We start from the raw sequence: 20089 nt of genomic DNA, 5'->3' as shown, positions 1-20089 counted from the left end.
ACCACCCACAGGCCAAATCCAGCCCACCATTTGTTATTATAAATAAAGTTTTAATGGTACTGGCCACATCCATTCATTCACATATTGTCTATGGCTACTTTCATGCTCCGAAGGCAGAACTGAATAGTTATATGACAGAAACTGTATGACCCACAAAGCCTAAAATATTTACTATCTGGCCCTTTAGAGAACAAGCTTCTTGATCCTTACTCTAGAGCTGCACTGTCCAACATGGTAGCCAATAGTCAGCCACATGAGGCTATTGAGCACTTTAAATATGGCTTGTCCAAATTGAGATATGCTGTAAGTATAAAACACATACCAAATATTGAAGACTTTATAAAAAAATAAAAATATCTCATTAATAACTTTTATATTAATTACATGCTAAAATTATAATATTCTAAGATATGTATATACTGGGTCAAATAAAATATATTATTAAAATTAATTTTATTTATTTTTGCTTTGTAATGTGATAACTAGAAAATTTAAAATTATATATGTGGATCACGTTATATTACTACTGGAGAGCACTGCTCTAGAGTTTAACTCAGTGGCCAAGTGAGTCAGCAAACCCATTTCTATAAGACAATGGTAAACTTGAGGTTTATACATCTATATTTTCCTCAATGTGGTGACTTTATGCTATCAAAAGGTAATAATTTATATAACCTAGGAAACAGACTATAAAATTCTGTATGTATTTTTGCCTTCTAAGCAGATGTCCACTATTAATTATTCATCAAAAGCACTGGTATTATGGAAAATTTATAAAAGATCATAATTTTAAAAAAATGATTGTTATACAATTTTATCACTTTAGGCTTTTAATTATGAAAATCTATGAAAAACACAGTTATAACTACATAGAAATCTGAAACAGAAGATAATACACTAAATGACAGTACTTACGGTTGCACGATAAAATATACCACTATTTTTAAAAATTTATTCTCTAAATTGCTGCAATATTGTTCTGTAGTTAAAATAAGAAATATTCTAATAATTTCAAGTCAAATAAAATGTAAAATCATAAAACTTTTGGAAGTATAAGTAAAATTTTATAATGAACTAAGTACTGCAGAGTTGATATTTAAAGAAAAAAATAAAATTTTAAAATTGAATTTAAAAATAAAAGTACATATACCTAATCTCCCAAAATGTTTCTACAGGAGCATCAGGATTCCACAAATCAATGCTATCTAACTGATGAAGAACAAGCAGAGCCTGAATTAAAAAAAAAAAACGAGAGAGAAAAAGAGAAGACTCAGTCAAAACATTTTTGGTAAATGTAACACTGGACTACTTATGTTTAAAATGCTAAAAAAGTGAGCTATTTAATTTATAGCCTCAACTTACAGTAAAAAGCAAAAGAGAAAACCTCTGGAGAACACAAATCTCTAGGGAATAATATATGCAGAAGGAAATCACTTTATTTCCATCATTCTTACTCTAATGAAAACATGCACATATAAAGTAAAAGACTGAAGAATTCGGTACAATATATGACTGTAAAAACTGCTTTAAGAAACAAAATGATTTCAATGCATATGAAAGAATTCTGTGAAACAACAAGTGAATCCCCAAGGAGAGCTCGCCAAAAATACACACAGCAAAAGTTAAAGTGGTAATCATCTCGCTTACCACAAATTCTTTTGTAACAGAAAAGATAAATTATTTTTCAAAGAGACAGGAAGTGAAACAGACTTTCTTTCGCATTTTATGGCAGACTATTCATCCCAAAGTAATTCAATTGACCACAGAACTGAAATTGGAACTTGGCTCACAGAACATTAACAGGAATTAAATAATTCATTTAAAATATACAACATATAAATTACTATTTGTGAAACCATCAAAGGTATAAAAAGTAGGCTGGGTACAGTGGCTCACATCTGTAATTCCAGTGCTTTGGGAAACCCAGGCAGGAGAATCGTTTGAGGCCAGGAGTTAGAGACCAGCCTGGGCAACATAGCAAGACCCCATCTCTACAAAAAATTTAAAAATTAGCCAGTGTGGTGGCACAAACCTGTAGTCCTAGTTACCCAGGAGGACCACTTAAGCCTAGGAGTTCAAGGTTACAGTGGACTATGATCGCACCACTGCACTCCAGCCTGGGCAACAGAGCAAGATCCTATCACACACACAAAAAAGGCATAAAAAGTAAAATATAGACTCTCCCTTCAAAATGATCCTATCTTAACTCCACTTTCACAATGCTTCCCCAACCCCCAACAAACACCGTTGAGCTCTGCACATTTCTTTCAGTCCTTGGTCAACATATTGATGATTTCTTTACTCTCTAACTTTAAAGCCTCTTATTAAAACTACAGTGAAACACGATTTGGAACAAACAATGAAAACTATTTCTTCTTTTAAAACCAAATCAAATGCATGAACTGCTAATCGCTGCATTGATAACCTGCTTCACACTGGGAAAAGATATGCAAATGTTTAACCTTGGATGACTTTATAACTCCAAAATTTATAAACTATATAAAGACCAGACCTATATTATTTCAAATACTCTTACTGTAATTACTTTTAAATATTTAGTGAAAGTTGCAATTTATTGTGAGAATCTTCAAAAGTTATATAATTTAAAACTCTTCATATCAAGAATGAACAACACAAATTAAACTTCAATTTTGTCACTACTATGCAAAAATTTGGTACAATTTCTGGCACTTTAGTTTTTTCAAGTGACTGGGCCAGGCGTGGTGGCTCACATCTGTAATTCTAGCACTCTGGGAGGCTGAGGCAGGAGGAGCGCTCAAGGTCAGGAGTTCAAGACCAGCCTGAGCAAGAGCGAGACCCCGTCTCTACTAAAAAATAGAAAGAAATTATCTGGACAACTAAAAATATATAGAAAAAAATTAGGCGGGCATGGTGGCACATGCCTGTAGTCCCAGTGATTTGGGAGGCTGAGGCAGAAGGATTGCTTAAGCCCAGAAGTTTGAGGTTGCTGTGAGCTAGGCTCACGCCACGGCACTCCAGCCAGGGTAAAAGAGCGAGACTCTGTCTCAAAAAAAAAAAAACAAAAAAAAAAACCAGTGACAAATTCTCTATATTTTTGTTTAATAAAGCCTTCTTTTTAAATATTGAAAGAAAATGTGTTAGCCTTTTTCCATCTTAATAAGATTTTCTTTCCATGCTCCCTTTCTTTTTAAATTTCCATGTATATATTTTTATTTTTGAGACAGGGTCTCTCTTTGTTGCTTGGGCTAGAGTGTGGTACAGTAGTGGCCCCATCATACCTCATGGTAGCCTCAAACTCCTGAGTTCAAGAGATCCTCCTCCCTCAGACTCCCCAGTACATGAGAGTATAGGCACGTGCCACCACACCCGGCTAATTTTGTATTTTCTGTAGAGACGGGATCTCGCTATGTTGCTCAAACTGGTCTCAAACTCCTGGTCACAAGTGATTCTCCCATCTTGGCCTCCCAAAGTGCTAGGATTATAAGTGTGAGTAAGCCACCACACCCAGCCTTTCCATATGTATTTTAACAAAGCTGCAAACACAGTATACTCACATGACATATTATAAATACTTTTCCAAATTGCTGTGTGATCTACATAGGTTTTAATTAATGTTTAACAGCTCAAGTTAAAATACCATTCTCTTGTTATTGAATATTAACCCATTCTCTCACTAGTGAATAAAGTTCTCTTAATGTTCTATTATAAATAAGAGTAATAAACATCTATATGTGTAGCTTTTTCCTTGTGAATTGTATTCATAAGATTAAAAAATTACAGAAATTGAATTATTTGGACAAAAAATTGAAATATTTATATAGCTCCTGCCAAATACTGTCCAACAGCCTTCTAAAAAGAATATAAGAAACGTACTAATTTATAGGGTCAACAGCAATATAAACAAATATAAGCAATGATTTTATTTAATGAGTGCTAAAACATTTTTACTGAAGCGTACGGTAAGATAGCAAATCTTTAGACTGTAGATCAATGAATTTTCACTAAGTATATACCCCCACTACTACCTAGACCAACATTACCAACATCCAGAAGCTTTTTACACATCCACTCCTGGTCATTAGTCCTTCACAAAGGTAGCTATTCTTCTGCCTTCCACCACCATAGATTAGTTTTGCCTGTTTTTGAACTTTGTATGTAAGAAATCATACAGCATGTTCTCTTTGTGCTTGGCTGTTTTCACTCGATATTACGTCTGTGAGATTCACCCAGGTTTTGCATTTAGCAGTAGCTCACTCTTTTTCTTATTATATAGTATTCAACTGAATGAATATAACCAAAATTATCTATTCTACTGATGATACATTTGGATTGTTTGATTAGAGGGGTATTATAAATTACATATTAATATTTTTATGTATGTCTTTTGGTAAATGTACATACGCATTTCTGTTGGATATATACCTAGGACTGGAATTGCTATGTTTAGCTTAAGAAGATATTGCAAAACAATTTTTAATGGTGGTTATACTAATTTACATCTTAATAGCAGAGTATGAATGAAAACATAGTACAGTCATTTGACATTTCATAAATCTTTTTGTTATTGATTTCTAGCCTAACCCCGCTGTGGTCACAAGAAAATATTTTGAATGATTTCAATCCTTTGGAAACTGTTGGCTCTTGGATTATGCTCAGGATACAGTGAATGTTCCATGTGTACTTGAAAATGCTGAGTGTAATGCTCTATATATGTCAAATAAGTCAAATTTGATAATCATGTTCCTTAAAACTTCTATTCCTTACCTTTTTTTCTTGTTTGTTTTATCAGATTTTGAGAAAGGTGTGTTTAAGTATCCCACTATAACTGGATTATATAGCTCCTTTTACTTTATATATTTGTATATATTTTGAAGCTTTATACATTTTTGATTTATATATTCTGAAGCTTTGTTATTAGATTCATATACGGTTTTATTTTCTGGATAGGTTGGTTCTCTTTGTAATAATAATATGTCCCTCTTCATTTCTAGTAATATATCTTGCTTTAAACTCTGTATCTATATATTACACCAGCCTTCTAGGGTGTTTGTTGGGCATGTTTTTCTATCCTTGTACTGTCTATCTTCCAGTGTCCTTGTATTTAAGCTATACCTCTTGTAAAGACCACATAGTAAGATTTTTGCATTCCTAGTTATTTACCTAAGAGAAATTAAAGCATATGTCCACATATAGATTTGTATATAAATGATCCTAGAAGATTTATCTGTAACAGCCCCAAACTAGAAACAATACAAATGTCCATTAACATGCAAACGGAACAAATTATGCTATATTCATACAATGGAACATTGTGCTTATACAGCACAAGAAGGCATGAACTACTAACATGCAACAACATAGATGGATATCATAATAATTATGCTGACTTAAAGACAGACAAAAAGAGTATATAATTTATGATTTCATTTATATAAAATGCAAACTAATCTATAGTAACAGAAAGCAGACCAGTGGTTGCAAAGGAGGAATGGGGGGGCAGGCAAAGGGTAAGAACGGTATGGAGTGAGGAGGCAGGCACTACAAAGGCGTACAAGGTAACTTTTGGCAGTAATGGATATGTTCACCTAAGTGCCCATCAACAGGTGAATAAACTATGGTATAATCATCAATGGAATACTTATCAACAACAAAAAAAGAGCTAATGCATGCAAGAACATGGACAAATCCCAAAAACTTGCTGACTGAAAGAAGACAGATAAATAATACATTCACTAAGATTCAACATGTGAACTTCTAGACTGGTAAAACTAACCTAGAGGGATAGAAATCAGACCAGTAGTTCTCTGGCACGATGTGGGGGAGGGGTATAATTGTAAAAGGACACAGGGGATCTTACTGGGGTGATTAAAAATATTGTAAGTCTTATATAATCTTATTTTATATAAATTATGCCTCAATAAAACTCATTTAAATTAAAACCATATTCTCTATCAAGTAATCAATATAAAAATAATTTTTTAAAAAGTCAACTGCATTCACATCCATCAGGATAACTATAATCAAAACATAGACAATAGCAAGTATGAGCAAGGATGCAAAGATTAGAGCCCTCATACATTGGTAATGAGAAGATAAAATGTTGCAGTTGCTTTGGAAAAGAGTTTGGCAGTTCCTCAAAAGTTCAAGAGAGTTATCATATGATCCAGCAATTCCACTCCTAGATATATACCTAAGAGATACGTCCACATAAAAACTTTTACACAAACATGCACAGCAGTACTCATAATAGCCAAAAAGTGGAAACAACCTCAAATGTTCATCAACTGATAAATAAACAAAATCAATATCCATACAATGGAATATTTGGTAGTAAAAAGGAATGAAATACTGATTCATGTCACATCATCAGGGAACCTTGAAAACATTAAGTCAAAGTAGCCAGACATAAAAGGTTACATATTATATGATTCTATTTCTATGAAATGTCTAAAATAAGCAAATCTATAGAAACAGAAAAAATAGTTTAGTGGTTGCTGGGGGATAAGGGAATGGAGAGTGATGAAGTTGCTTTTTAGGGTGACAGAAATGTTCTGGAATTAGATAGTGGTGATGTTTGCACAACTGTGTGAATATACTAAAAACCACTGATATGTACACTTAAACTGGTATACTTTATGGTACGTGGATGATGTCTCAATTTAAAAATCAATACATATTAAAAAAGTCAAAAAAGTCAACTGCAATTAGAAAATTTTGAATTATTTCATTAAGCATAGGAATTTGTACAATGTGACATAAAGCAAGTAAACTCCTTCTTTCTCAATGGAGTTTTATAAAACAATGTATAGACACAAACATACCATGTCCAAAAGGACATCTACCTACTACTCATAGAAACCATATACGAAAAGAACATCAAGAATGTACATAGTTACAAGCTTTCCTCCAAAAGCATAGAATTCATTTTCCTCCTACCTCCATTGCTTCCTGAGCAATCTCTGGCATGTGTGACTGAGGGACCAGTTGGACCAGCCCTGTAATTAACTCCGCTGTACTGCCTTGGGTTTCAGGCCCCTGTTTTCTTGGATTCTGTAAAGAAAAAAAGCAAACTCCAATTGAAGAAAAAAATCAACTGACAGGGATTAGAGGGAGGAAGGAATGGAGAGTGAGTGCTATATGGTACAAGGTTTCTTATAGAAGTGCTAAAAATGTTCTAGAATTAGATAGTGGTGATGTTTGCAGAACCTTATAAACATACTGAAAACCACAGAATTGTACACTTTCAAATGGTGCATTTTATGGTATGTGGACTATATCTCAATAAAAATAATAGAATTCTTAAAAAATCAAAACTACTTTTGTTGGAGATTCTCTTAATCCACAACTGTATTTGTTCATCAATGTGAATAATGGCCAGGAAAAATCCTAACTAAGAGAAAACAAAACCTACATATTAATCTTTTCCATTAAGATATATCAGTAAGATACGAGGTCAATAGTACACTGGCTAAATAATATACATCTTGTTTGGAACTCAGGTTTTGAGCTTATACATGATTGCACTCAAAGGCAAAGAACATACATGTTGGATGACGACTGTATGATTATTCTGTACAGTCCACTTGTCCAGTACAAAGGTCCTGCTCAAACCTACACAGCTGGTGTCAAAAGGAGGGCTAGAATCCATACCTTTAGATATCTACACTTCAGTCCTTTTCATTGTAGAAAAACATAGTGTACAAAGAAAATTAACGTTGTACATAAATGTGAATGTCTACATGTTTAGAGACTAAAAAGCTTCCCATAATTTATTATAGAAGCATCTATTTACACTTTGATATATTTATGTGAAGCCAATGCAATTAGTGTCCGTATTTTATTTTGTAACTACAGATTCTTCCCCATTATAATAACTAAGGTAAGCCATCATCCCAGTATATCTGTAATTCAAACCTGTTAGCTTACTTTCTGACATTTAAATTCATTCATAACTCAATATTTAATGAATACCATAGACGAAAATGAAAAACAGAAGTGCTTCCCACCCTCCAGGAGCATGTGGTCTCATAGAGAAGAGATCAATCTCTAATCAATCAATAAAATAATCAGACCAGCAGGTACAGTGGTGTATACCTGTAGTCCCAGATACCCAGGAGGCTGAGGTGGGAGGATCACTTGAACCCAGGAGACCAGCCTGGGCAACAGAGCAAGAGCTCATCTCAAAAAAAAAAAAAAAAAAAAGCCAAAGAAAGAAAAGAAAAGAAAAAATCAGACTGACAAATATGAAATTGCAAATCAGATAGGAGTTATAAAGGTACAAGCTGCTATGAAAGCCTGTAACAGGGAAATGTGGCCTAGTCAGAAAGGCTTCCTTACGGCAGTGATAATAGCTTAGAATTAGTAGGAATTACTATGCGAAGAGTAGAGGGAAGATTCTAGGCAGGGGGAAAAAGCAAGTACAAGAGCAGGTATGAAGGAATATGGTAAGAAGGACTGAAAGAAAGGCCATCATGAATAGAGAAGGGAAAGAAAAATACAATGCTAGATGCGGAAGAATAGTTGGTAGGTAGGAGAAAGACTGCATGACCTCGCATATTTTTTTTGAAGTTTGGTTTTTATAGCAAAAGCAATTTCAAACAAAAGGTTTTAAGTTGGACAAAGGGCAAGGTAAGATTTACTTTTTAAAGAGATCACCATAATTTCAGCGCACAGAAATGATTATGGGGATGTAAGAAATGACACAAGCTGAGGAATTAGAAGCCTTGAAAAATTAAGAGTAATATAAATTAGGACAAAGATGGTAGAGATGGAAGATAATAAAATTACATTATTTTAATAATACAATGATTGAGACAGCCTATTTACTAAGACTCAGAATGGTAACTTTAAAGTGAAAAAGTTATTAACCACTAGATGGCAGCAAAGAAAACAATTTCCATTTTAAATGATCCTTGGAAAATAGCAAGTTTTGCTTAAACTCTTTTTCAAACAATAATATATTTAACATAAAACACATCAGTTACTTTGGTGCCTTCTTTGGACCTGAATTAAAGCCATGTAAACAGGGTAATGCTATTATTATGTGACTTGCATGATGAAATAATGCCACAAATAACTTGTGATATGTAACAAAGAAATGAAGAGAAAGAGCATTTCGTGACTTTTATAGAGTCTCATTGACAGATTTCATGGAATTTTTCCATGCCAAAGATCTAACTATTTATTCCATTAGACTCCTGAATTTCAATGGGCTTTTCAAAGAGTTTAAAATATCACAGGCCTTCTTTTGGGGTCACTGATTTGAGAATTCTTTCTCTGTTCTCCCTTCTTCTACAAAAATTACTCACATATACACATTTTTTTAAAAATTCAGGGGGTTCACAGAATTCTTGAAACCATGAACATCTAGTTATGAACCCCTATATTATAGTAATTTAAAAAATACACCATCAAAATTGAAAGTACCTTAGCACTTTAAAAAGCCTGTTACTGAACAGTAAGAAACCTTGCTTGGTGCTGCTCTCCAGGGACTGGAGAAACTCAACAAAGATAAAACATGTTATCCTATAAACTTCACAATACAGAACTATTACATTTGGGGCATTAATAATATTAATGTTAATATTAACTGTATCTTATAAATAGTAACAATAGCTAAACATTTATTTAGTGTTTATTATGCACCAAGCATTGTTCCTAAAGGTATTATATGTACTATTTCACTCTTAACAATCTCTCTGAGGCAGGAACCATTATCCCAATATTTCAGATGAAAAAACTAAGGCACAGAGAGGTTTAATAAGTCACCCATATCACACAGCTAGTAAGCAGTCTGTCTCAGAGCCCTGCTTTTAATTACTTCATATAACTATCAATCATTTGCATCATTTATATTAGTTCCTAATTACCATGTAACAGTAATTTATGACAATAAATGAGTACTAATCACACCCATTTTTACCTCCTTCTCTTTCCAGTACAGTACTTACAGGCTGAGCCAGTGAAAATAGAAGGCTGATAACAGGAAGAAGGGTATAGAAAAGCTAAACTATTTGGCAATAATAACTGGAGATTCCAAAAACCAACAGTGTAGATGTAGAAAGCACTGTGATTTATTGTTGCTTCATTATCTCCGCCCCATCCCAAGATTATGCCTGAATAACATATAACCTGGTAACAGAGAGAGGACAGAAGATCTCACCAAAGTATGCTAATGAAAAAGGAAATTGAGAAGACAGGTTAAGAAATCTAATCTAATTATATTAGCATTCTCTATAAGTTAGTTTTCTTAGGGGTGTCTTAGGTTTTAGGTACAATCAGAAAGGATCAGTAACAATTAGCTAACAATTATCCTCAAGATCTTGGCATTTCATTTAAACCAAACTAACTTACTGTCATAATTTTGAGGTATTTCATAGAAAATACTTACACAAAGCAAGAGCTTTGGATCTGCATGAATTAGTTTTACCATGGACAAAAGAAGATATTTATAGCTTCTTGTCTCCAAATCTGTAGGTTTTTCTTTAAATTTAAGGCTTGTTACTTTTTCTTTAAATGTAAGACTCTAAAAACAAAAACAGAAACATCATATCACCTCTTAAGAATTAGACATTCAAAATAATAGCTATTCAACTTTTTAAAATTGTAAAAAAAAAGATTTTAATAAACATATATTTTATACCAAACATGTATTAGTAGAAACACTCAATAGTAAGCAGAAGGTTAATATTATTAAGCTTAAGAAACAAGCCAGTTCTCTTTTGCAGGGAGAACTTGCTTCTGCTCTGCCTGTGGAGTAGACTTTCTAACTTTCTATGGTTTCTGAATAAATCTTGCTTTCACTTTAAAAAAGAAAGAAAAAAATGAAAATCGTTTTTGCACCATTTATATTATTCTTGATCAGTCTAATAAAATTTAATGAAAATTTATTAAAATACTAAAGGCTTAATATCAGGTTGTAAAAAAATCTATGTAAAAAACAATTTTATAAAATATGAAAATCTAAAGAAAAAATATCTGGTCTATCCAAATAAATACATTGGGCAACTCATCACTTATTTCCCAGACATACGTACAAATATTTCATAGACTCATTACCAATTATAAGATATATCATTATTGGATGTTCCAAAAGGAATGAAAAACCACTGTCAATTGTAAAATACCATACAAAGTAAGACACACCCCAATTTCAGAGAAATTTCAGACAAAAGTAAAAATAAGTGCTTCCTAGTATAGATGAAATCTATTACACAAGCAATCTCTGTATTTAATATTTGATTTTTCTTTTGGTGTCATTCCATCTTCTCAAGTTACAGAATGCATGCATTTTGCCTGAAGAACATTCATAAAACAGAGAACTCTTTCCGAAAGACTAAATTATGGAAAATATGTTTCAATTACAGAGATACTATGATGAACTAAAATAATTATGGATGTAATTCCACTAAAAATTTAACAATTATGTATTTTTTTAAATCTAACAATTATATTCTTAATCTAATATCACCTTTCTCTATATTTTTATAAAATTTCCTTTAAAAAATATCTGTTTTTGACATGGATGCATTTATATGGGCATATATGCAAATACAGATAGTAGACTATGTAGCATCTATGTACACATAATAAAAACGTCCAAGCAAACAGCTGTCTTTCACAGTTAAAAACTGGAGTTGCATATCTACAATACACATCAACTATTGTCAATGTTTAAGTGTGGGAAATTCATTTGATATCATGTCAAAAACACTAAAGGTTCTTGGTCCTCCGAGGGGAAGAATAGCTATTTAACGTACACATTTATGCTCAAGAATGTCACCACAGAAGAGAAATAGCAAAACATATAAATACTGCTTTTATAAGGCAAATATTTTACCATATGTATTTAATAAATTCTGACTAGTGTTTGCTCTCATTAAACTCTATTTTTTTTTCTCATTTTGAGGTGTTTCACCTTATATCAAGGTAAAACTTTCATTGAACAAATTTATTTACTACAATGTAACTAAGTGTAACAAACTGTTCTTTCCTGATGCAGTCATTGCACAGGAACATAGGATCAGAGAATTATCTTTTATTTAGTAATCATTTCCAAAAAAGTAAATAGAGTCATACACCACATAACGACATTTCAGTCAGTGATGGACCACATATCCAATGGTGGTCCCACATAAAATAATGGAGCTGCAAAATTCCTATTGCCTAATGATGTCACAGCCATCGTAATGTCCTAGCACAATGCGCTACTCACCTATTTGTGGTGACGCTGTTGTAAATAAACCTACTGTGCTGCCAGTCATATAAAAGTACAGCACATACAATTATGCACAGTATATAATACTTGATAATGATAAAAAAACAACTGTTACTGGTTTATGTATTCACTATACTATACTTTTTATTATTATTCTAGAGTGTACTCCCACTTATAAAAAAAAAGTTAACTATAAAATAGCCTCAGACAGGTTCTTCAGGAGGTATTCCAGAAGAAGGCATTGTTATCATGGGAGATGACAGCTCCATGGGTGTTACTGCCCCTGAAGACCTTCCAGTGGGACAAGATATGAAGGGGAAGACAGTGATACTGATGATCCTGACCCTGTGCTGGCCTAGACTAACGTGTGTGTCTCAGTTTTGAACAAAAAGTTTAAAAAGTAAAAAAACAAAACAAAAAAACCCACACATTTTAAAAATAGAAAAAAGTTTACAGAAAAAGGATATAAAGAAAAAATAAAGTTTTGGGGGGTTTGTTTTTTGTTTTTTTGAGACAGGGTCTTGCTCTGTTGCCTGGGCTAGACTGCAGTGGCATCATCATAGCTCACTGCAACCTCAAACTCCTGGGCTCAAACAATACTCCCATCTTAGCCTCCCAAGTAGCTGGGAAAACAGGTATGCACTACCATGCTCAGCTAATTTTCAAATTTTTTTGGAAAGATGGCGTCTCCCTATCTTGCCCAGGCTGGTCTCGAGCTCCTGGCCTCAAACGATCCTTCCACCTCGGCCTCCCAAACTGTGGGATTACAGGGATGAGCCACCGCATCTGGCCAAGAAAAATATTTTTGTACAGCTGTATAATGTGTAATAAGCTAAATGTTTTTACAAATCAAAAAGTTTTAAAAAGTTAATAAAGTAAAAAAGCTACAGTAATCTAAGGTTATTTATTATTGAAGAAAGAAAATTTTTTATAAATTTAGTATATTCTAAGTGTACAGCATTTATAAAAGTCTACAGTAGTGCACAGTAATGTCCTAGGCCTTCATATTCACTCACCACTTACTCACTGACTCACCCACAGCAACTTGCAGTCTTGCAAGCTCCATTTATGGTGCACGCCCTACGCAGGTACACCATTTTTTATCTTTTATACAGTATTTTTTTTTTAACTGTCCCTTTCTCTGGAGAACTTTATGCAGTATTTTCACTGCACCTTTTCTATGTTAGCTACACAAATACTTACCAATGTGTTACAATTGCCTACAGTATTCAGTACAGTAACATGTCGTACAGGTTTGTAGCACAGGAGCAATAGGCTATACCATATAGCCTAGGTGTGTAGCAGGCTATCCCATCTAGGTTTGTATAAGTACATTCTATGATGTTCGCATGATGATGAAATCACCCAGGGATACAATTCTTAGAATGTATCCCTGTCTTTAAGCAATGTATGATTGCATTAGTTTAATTACTTCATCTCTTAATCTCAGGTATCAGCATGTAAATTTTGTTCCAGCACAGTTGCCAAATATGAAATGTAAGACCAGAGAAATTCCAATAAATTTACTTGACTCAAACACCTTTTAATTTCATGACCATTAGTGGGTTGGTTATACACAGTCAGGAACAACTTGCTAAAGAAGAAATGTATTTCTTAATTAGAATTGTAAGAAAAAAATTATTCATTAATTTATTAATTGATCTTCCATATTGTAGATATTAGTAGGAATCCAAGCTGGCACATGTGATCTAGCCAAAGTAGAGAGGCAGTCATGCCTGGGAAAAAATTCATGAACCAGAGTCTTCAGGTATCTATGAAGGGCTCAAACCACATGTTAACTTAACTAGGAACATACGACCAAATTACAGATGTGTAAGAAGCATTTGCTGAACCAGGATCCCCTTTAAGATGAAAAATGTTTAGAAATTACATGTATTTCTGAAAATTCCTAAACCTATTATTGACACACTTGAATTTTATGAAAGCAGATCTTCGTTTTAAAATAGTAAATGATTAGTGCTGAGACAAACATTTCAAATTTTAGAAGTACTACAAAAGTACAAAGCAGCAGCTATGGTTCCACGTTCATTTGATAAAGGCCAAAGAGTTTAAATAACTAAAAGCTCCATATAAAACAATAACACAGGCCAGGCGCGATGGCTCACGCCTGTAATCCTAGCACTCTGGGAGGCCAAGGCAGGCAGATTATTTGAGCTCAGGAGTTCGAGACCAGCCTGAGCAAGAGCGAGACCTCGTCTCTACTAAAAATAGAAAAGAAATTATACGGACAGCTAAAAACATATATACATATGTGTGTGTGTGTGTGTGTGTGTGTGTGTGTGTGTGTGTGTGTGTGTGTGTGTGTGTGTATACATATATATATATAAAATTAGCCGGGCATGGTGGTACATGCCTGTAGTCCCAGCTACTCAGGAGGCTGAGGCAGGAGGATTGCTCGAGCCCAGGAGTTTGAGGTTGCTGTGAGCTAGGCTGATGCCACAGCACTCTAGCCCAGGCAACAGAGTGAGACTCTGTCTCAAAAAAAAAAAAACAAACAATAACACAATCTTAGACTGTATTAATACAAACATGGTATCCAGACACAGTCAGTTAATAGCTTTTATCAATTATTATACATCTGGAACACTAAAATCATATCTTACTATGTCATTTTAACTTAAAAAAATGTTAAGTTGGTCATTCCAGAAGAAAAGCAAACTGCATAGAGGAGGGTTTTGAAACCAGGTCAAATAAAAAATTCATTTATTCATTCAACAAATATGTACTTAATGTCCAGTACGTGCCAGACGCTGCTCTAGGAACTAAGGATTCAGTGTTGAACAGGTCAGACAAAGCCCCTGCTTTCATCAAGCTAACATGCCAGCAAGAGAAGATAACTAAAGAATCTGACATACACTGGACTGAATGTCAAGAAACCTCAGAACTAACTCTAATTGACCATTCACTAACCATGTGACTATTTCTAATTCATTTAACATTATTTGGGCCTCAGTTTCCTTAGCTGTAAGAACAAAACAAACAAACCAAACACACACACTTTTAAAGAGAGCTGAAATAATAAAATCTCTTCCAATGCTAAAATTACATAAAAAGAACCCTAAGGAGTACAGGAAAACTTTATTCAAATATCTGCAGGGCTACCATGTGAAGAATCAGAAGTGTCCTATAAAGCTACAAAAGAAAGGATCAATGATGTCTGCAAGTCACAGGGACATGATACTATCTTTGTTGAAGAGAAAATTTTCAAATAATCAGCTCTAACATGTATCTTATCTATCTCCAAAATACAAAGTGCTTGTAAGCTTTGAAATACAGATGTTATTTTGAATTTTTACAGACTGAACTCCTTGATTGCTACTTCTGCAGCAAGCTAAAGGCTCAAGTTTATCAGAGTCCCAAATCATTTAAGGCACTACAAATGAGGGACAACCAATTGAACATATCAGTAGTTCTCCACTGGAGGCAATTTTGTCCACCAGGGGACATCTGGAGACTTTTTTGGTTTTCATGACTGGGTACGGGTGGAGGGACTACTGGCATCTAGTGGGTAGAGGCCAGAGATGCTGCTAAACATCCCACAATGCATAGGACAGCCTCCTACAACAAAAAGTTATCCAGTCCAAAATGTCAACAGTGCCAAGGCTGAGAAACTCTAATGTAATATATTACCTCTAAATCATTTATTATATATATATTTGCCTGTGTTTCCAGACTTTATGGCCACCTGTAATGAGTTCATCAAGCTTCCCTGGCATTAGCACTATGTTAGGCATATTTGCTATCTGACTGTTAACTCACCAAGTTAATATGGGGGGAGATTTACCCTAACATTTTCTTATTCTAAAAAATCATTTCATGTTAAATTTGATAATTATTTTCTCTGATGAAAATATCAGCCAAAAAGCTGTCCTTCAGCCATTATGTACAAATACATACATACAAGATTTCATATACATATATAAACACCTTAAGAATGATTTTGAAAATTAAATGTATATTGATACTTTCGGAGAATAATTAGAAATAAAAACTAAATTTTTATCACAGGAGTCCCTGAGGCAAAAGAGAAGATCCTCTCTTATTACAGTTTTTATGTAGTATAATATCTTAGAATCAGCTAATAAGTAGGGCTAAGAAGTAAAATAACTTCTAAATGTAGAGAATATCTTAAGACTACCAATTAAATTTTGTCTTTGTTGAAAAGAATAATTTAGATTCATTTTCTTTCAGTTCACATGTATAGAAAATTATAAACAGCTGGTAAATTGGATACTGAAGTTAAATAGGAAGTGAATATTAACTTTCCAACGATTCCTATTACTGGGGGTCATTAATGTTCTACCAGAAAAGGTAGTGAACTTAAAACAAAAAGTCAAATGAAGTTCTAACTTCCCAGAAGATATATCATTCGAGATATATCTTCTGGGGAGATACCATTCTAGAATGAATAAATAGGTCGAGATAATTTTTAAACAATTCATTTCTAGTAATTTTCTAAAATTTTTTTAAATGATGTCTAATTAAATAACATTTAAATAGCTATTACTTATGTTTACCTCCAACTAACTTACACCTATATTGAAATTTTTTTCAACTTTTAAAAAAATTAAGTACTTGGCATTATAAAAAAGGCAACTAAAAAATAACTTTGCATTTTAAAGCGTATTTAATAAAATATCATTGCCATGATCTTTTGGCTATAAATTTTTAGGCTAAATAATCCCAAAATATATGATATAGAAAGCTTCTCTATTTGAACATCTAAAACAGTGGTCCTGAACCTGTTTGGCACCAGGGACCGGTTTCATGGAAGACAATTTTTCCACGGGGCAGGGCAAAGACAATACATGTAACCTAAACATTTGTGCCCCTATAATATGCTGAAATAAAAAATTAAAGGGGTCAGGCGCGGTGGCTCACGCCTGTAATTCTAGCACTCTGGGAGGCCGAGGCAGGCAGATTGTTTGAGCTCAGGAGTTTGAGACCAGCCTGAGCAAGAGTGAGAACTCGTCTCTACTCAAAAATAGAAAGAAATTATATGGACAGCTAAACATACATATATAGAAAAAATTAGCCAGGCATGGTGGTGCATGCCTGTAGTCCCAGCTACTCGGGAGGCTGAGGCAGAAGGATTGCTTGAGCCCACGAGTTTGAGGTTGCTGTGAGCTAGGCTGACGCCATGGCACTCTAGCCAGGGCAACAGAGTGAGACTCTGTCTCAAAAAAAAAAAAAAAAAAAATTAAAAAAACATTTTTTTTTCCACAGGGGATGTGGGGTAAGTGGAGCTCAGGCGGTGATGCAAGCGATGGGGAGCAGCTGCAGCGACTGTAAATACAGATGATGCTTCGATAGCTCACCCACCGCTCACCTCCTACTGTGTGCCCCAGTTTCTTGGTTTCATGGGAGACAATTTTTCCATGGACTGGGGATGGGGATTGTGGGAGGAGGTGGGGGTGGAGCAGAGCTCAGGCAGTGATGTGTGGCCAGGTTTCCAACAGGCCACGGACTGGTACTGGGCCACAGCCCAGGAGTTGGGGGTTGGGGACCACAGATCTAAAACAATCCTTGGAAACAATTACTGACAACTGGGTAAGAGTGAACAACAACTGTATAAAACCAAAATATTTTATTGACTAAGAGAACTTGGAAAAAGGGAAGCATGCCAGTGAGGAAGCTGTTTAAATTATCTCCTAAGTGTGAAATGACAATTTTAATGATAAAACCAATAGGTGACATGCTATATCTTCATTTGAAATGACAAGATGTGACTACAACGGTAACTATACACAGAAAAGTCAAAGAAACCAAGGACTTTTCTGAGGTAGTTATAATGGGTCATTCTCACAGCCACAGAAGCCCACTGCCATGCAAAACAGTGACTGGTTGGCATCTGATCATGTGAGCAACAGCACCCAATAAGAACAGAAAATAAGAAGCAGAAGACAAAGCACCACCAATCAATGTCAAGAGTTGCCATGTATAATACTCTTGCTATACATAAATACCAAGAAATGACTTATACAATCTGATAATTATATGTTTAAGTTGATTCCATATGAGTTTTTAAATTCCACATAAAGAGTAATAATCTGTTAGAATACCTAATCTGAAAACAAACCTCTTTTATTAAGTTTAAACACAGTCGAATTTCAGTATTTCAAAGCGCCTATCATTTTTAAACACTCAAAGCACACTTGCTCAAATATGAAATTTTTTTATTTTAAATAAAAATTCTAAATTTTATTCCTAATTTCCTATGTGTAATATTCAGCATCAAATGAGCTAAAATGTGCATTACCAGGAACATTCACTCTAACTCAGGAGTCATCTTTCTTTACTCATCCCCAAAAGGTTAGAAGCTAATCAAAATATTTTTAGTCATAAGTTGAAGGAAAAAGAAACTTTAAAAAGAGAAAAAAAGATGACATTCATTAAGACCTTATCAGTGTTTTGTGAGAAAATTTCTCAAAGTAAGTTCAACTCACTAAAACAGTAGAAAACAAACATTAATTAGTATTCAACAATATTGTAACATACAACATACTACAATATTTATAGGAAAGGAAGGATCCATTCAAATTCTCTAATCAAAGCAGCAGGAATGGAATAAAGACTAAAAATGCAATAGAAAGAAGTGAGATTCAAAATTCATGAGTTATCTTACCGGTGCCATTCGTATTGCTGGGTGCGCTCCGCAGCCTTGCACTGCTTTATGCAGTGTTTCACCAAACATATTTCGAAGCTCAACTGAATGACAATATACGGCATCAATCTTAGGCCACCAATCCAACGCAGACTGAAGAAAAACAAAGACCATAAGGAAGAAAAAGTACAAAGTTATATGAGTTGCATGCTCTGGTTATCATTACAGTTTTGTTTTATTGTTTTGTTACAAACTTTCTAAGACCATGCAAACACACCATGATTTCTAAAGTCTTCAAATGGTGTCTAATTCAAACACTAACCCATACATATTAATGTATTTTAAAATATAATGAGCATGAGACAAACTGCCCACTTCAGAAGCATGTGCATATGAGACCGTCTTCTGATAAGCTAGTGAATTTGAAAAACAAAGTCTTTAGAGAGTTAATTCTATAGCCAATCTTTTTCTTTTTTAAAGTTTAATGTTTTACACATTTCTGAAACACATGCACATATGGTATATATTTCCCCAGATAAGAATGCTATTATGAAAGCTTTATAAGAGATTAGTGGTTCAACACAATATTGAAAGAATATGTAGGAAACCATTACTTATATGCTTACAAACAACAATGATAATCACAACATGAAATTAGTAAATGAGATATTAGTACGTAAATCTATAATCTTAAATTGATATGCAATGATGGCACAATACATGGGAGACTAACAATCACCATAAACAAAGACAAAGTAATCCTAGCTAAATATTTTTAATTATTTTATATAAATATTTTTCTATTTCAGTTTAACCTGTTTAGCTTTGAAGTCTAGTTTTTAGTGTCTATTTTATTTGAAAGTGTCTAACTTTTACTTTAAAATGAATGAATCGACATTACAAAAAATGACAATTATGAAAATCACTGAATCTATAAAGTTTGTCTATTAATACAAAAATAAATGGATGAATTTTCACTACATATGTACAGTATGTATGATATAGAACAACTTAAAATATAGGTTTCCAATTTATTATAGAAAATATCTGGAAGAACGATAATATATTCAAATAGTAGATAAGGGGGATTTAATAGCTACACATTCCATTCCCAGATTCCTTCTTATTCAAAACTAAGCTAATAAAAGTCTCAACATTTAATTTCTTCATTCATGAGTCTCAGGATATTTTGAGTAACATCAAGTTATATTATCTTTTTTTTTTTTTTTGAGACACAGTCTCACTCTGTTGCCCGGGCTAGAGTG

The 20089-nt window shown here is 33.7% G+C and overlaps 1 protein-coding gene across 2 annotated transcripts in view; it reads right to left on the bottom strand.

Moving 5' to 3' along the window:
* The window catches only part of NF1 (neurofibromin 1), a 248794-nt gene that overhangs the window by 145108 nt on the left and 83597 nt on the right, over positions 1–20089 (bottom strand). For both annotated transcript variants that reach the window (XM_045525424.1, XM_045525425.1), the window contains exons 12-15: positions 18846–18977; positions 10373–10507; positions 6919–7032; positions 1151–1230 (exon numbers count right to left, since the gene is read on the bottom strand). In XM_045525424.1, coding sequence (XP_045381380.1) covers positions 1151–1230; positions 6919–7032; positions 10373–10507; positions 18846–18977 — 461 coding nt within the window. The remainder of the gene's footprint in view (positions 1–1150; positions 1231–6918; positions 7033–10372; positions 10508–18845; positions 18978–20089) is intronic.

Source organism: Lemur catta, chromosome 15 (genome assembly GCF_020740605.2).
Source record: "Lemur catta isolate mLemCat1 chromosome 15, mLemCat1.pri, whole genome shotgun sequence".
In the NCBI taxonomy this organism is placed as follows: domain Eukaryota; kingdom Metazoa; phylum Chordata; class Mammalia; order Primates; family Lemuridae; genus Lemur; species Lemur catta.
Note: the sequence above shows the minus strand (reverse complement) of the source record. Positions and strands in the feature narration are given on the sequence as shown.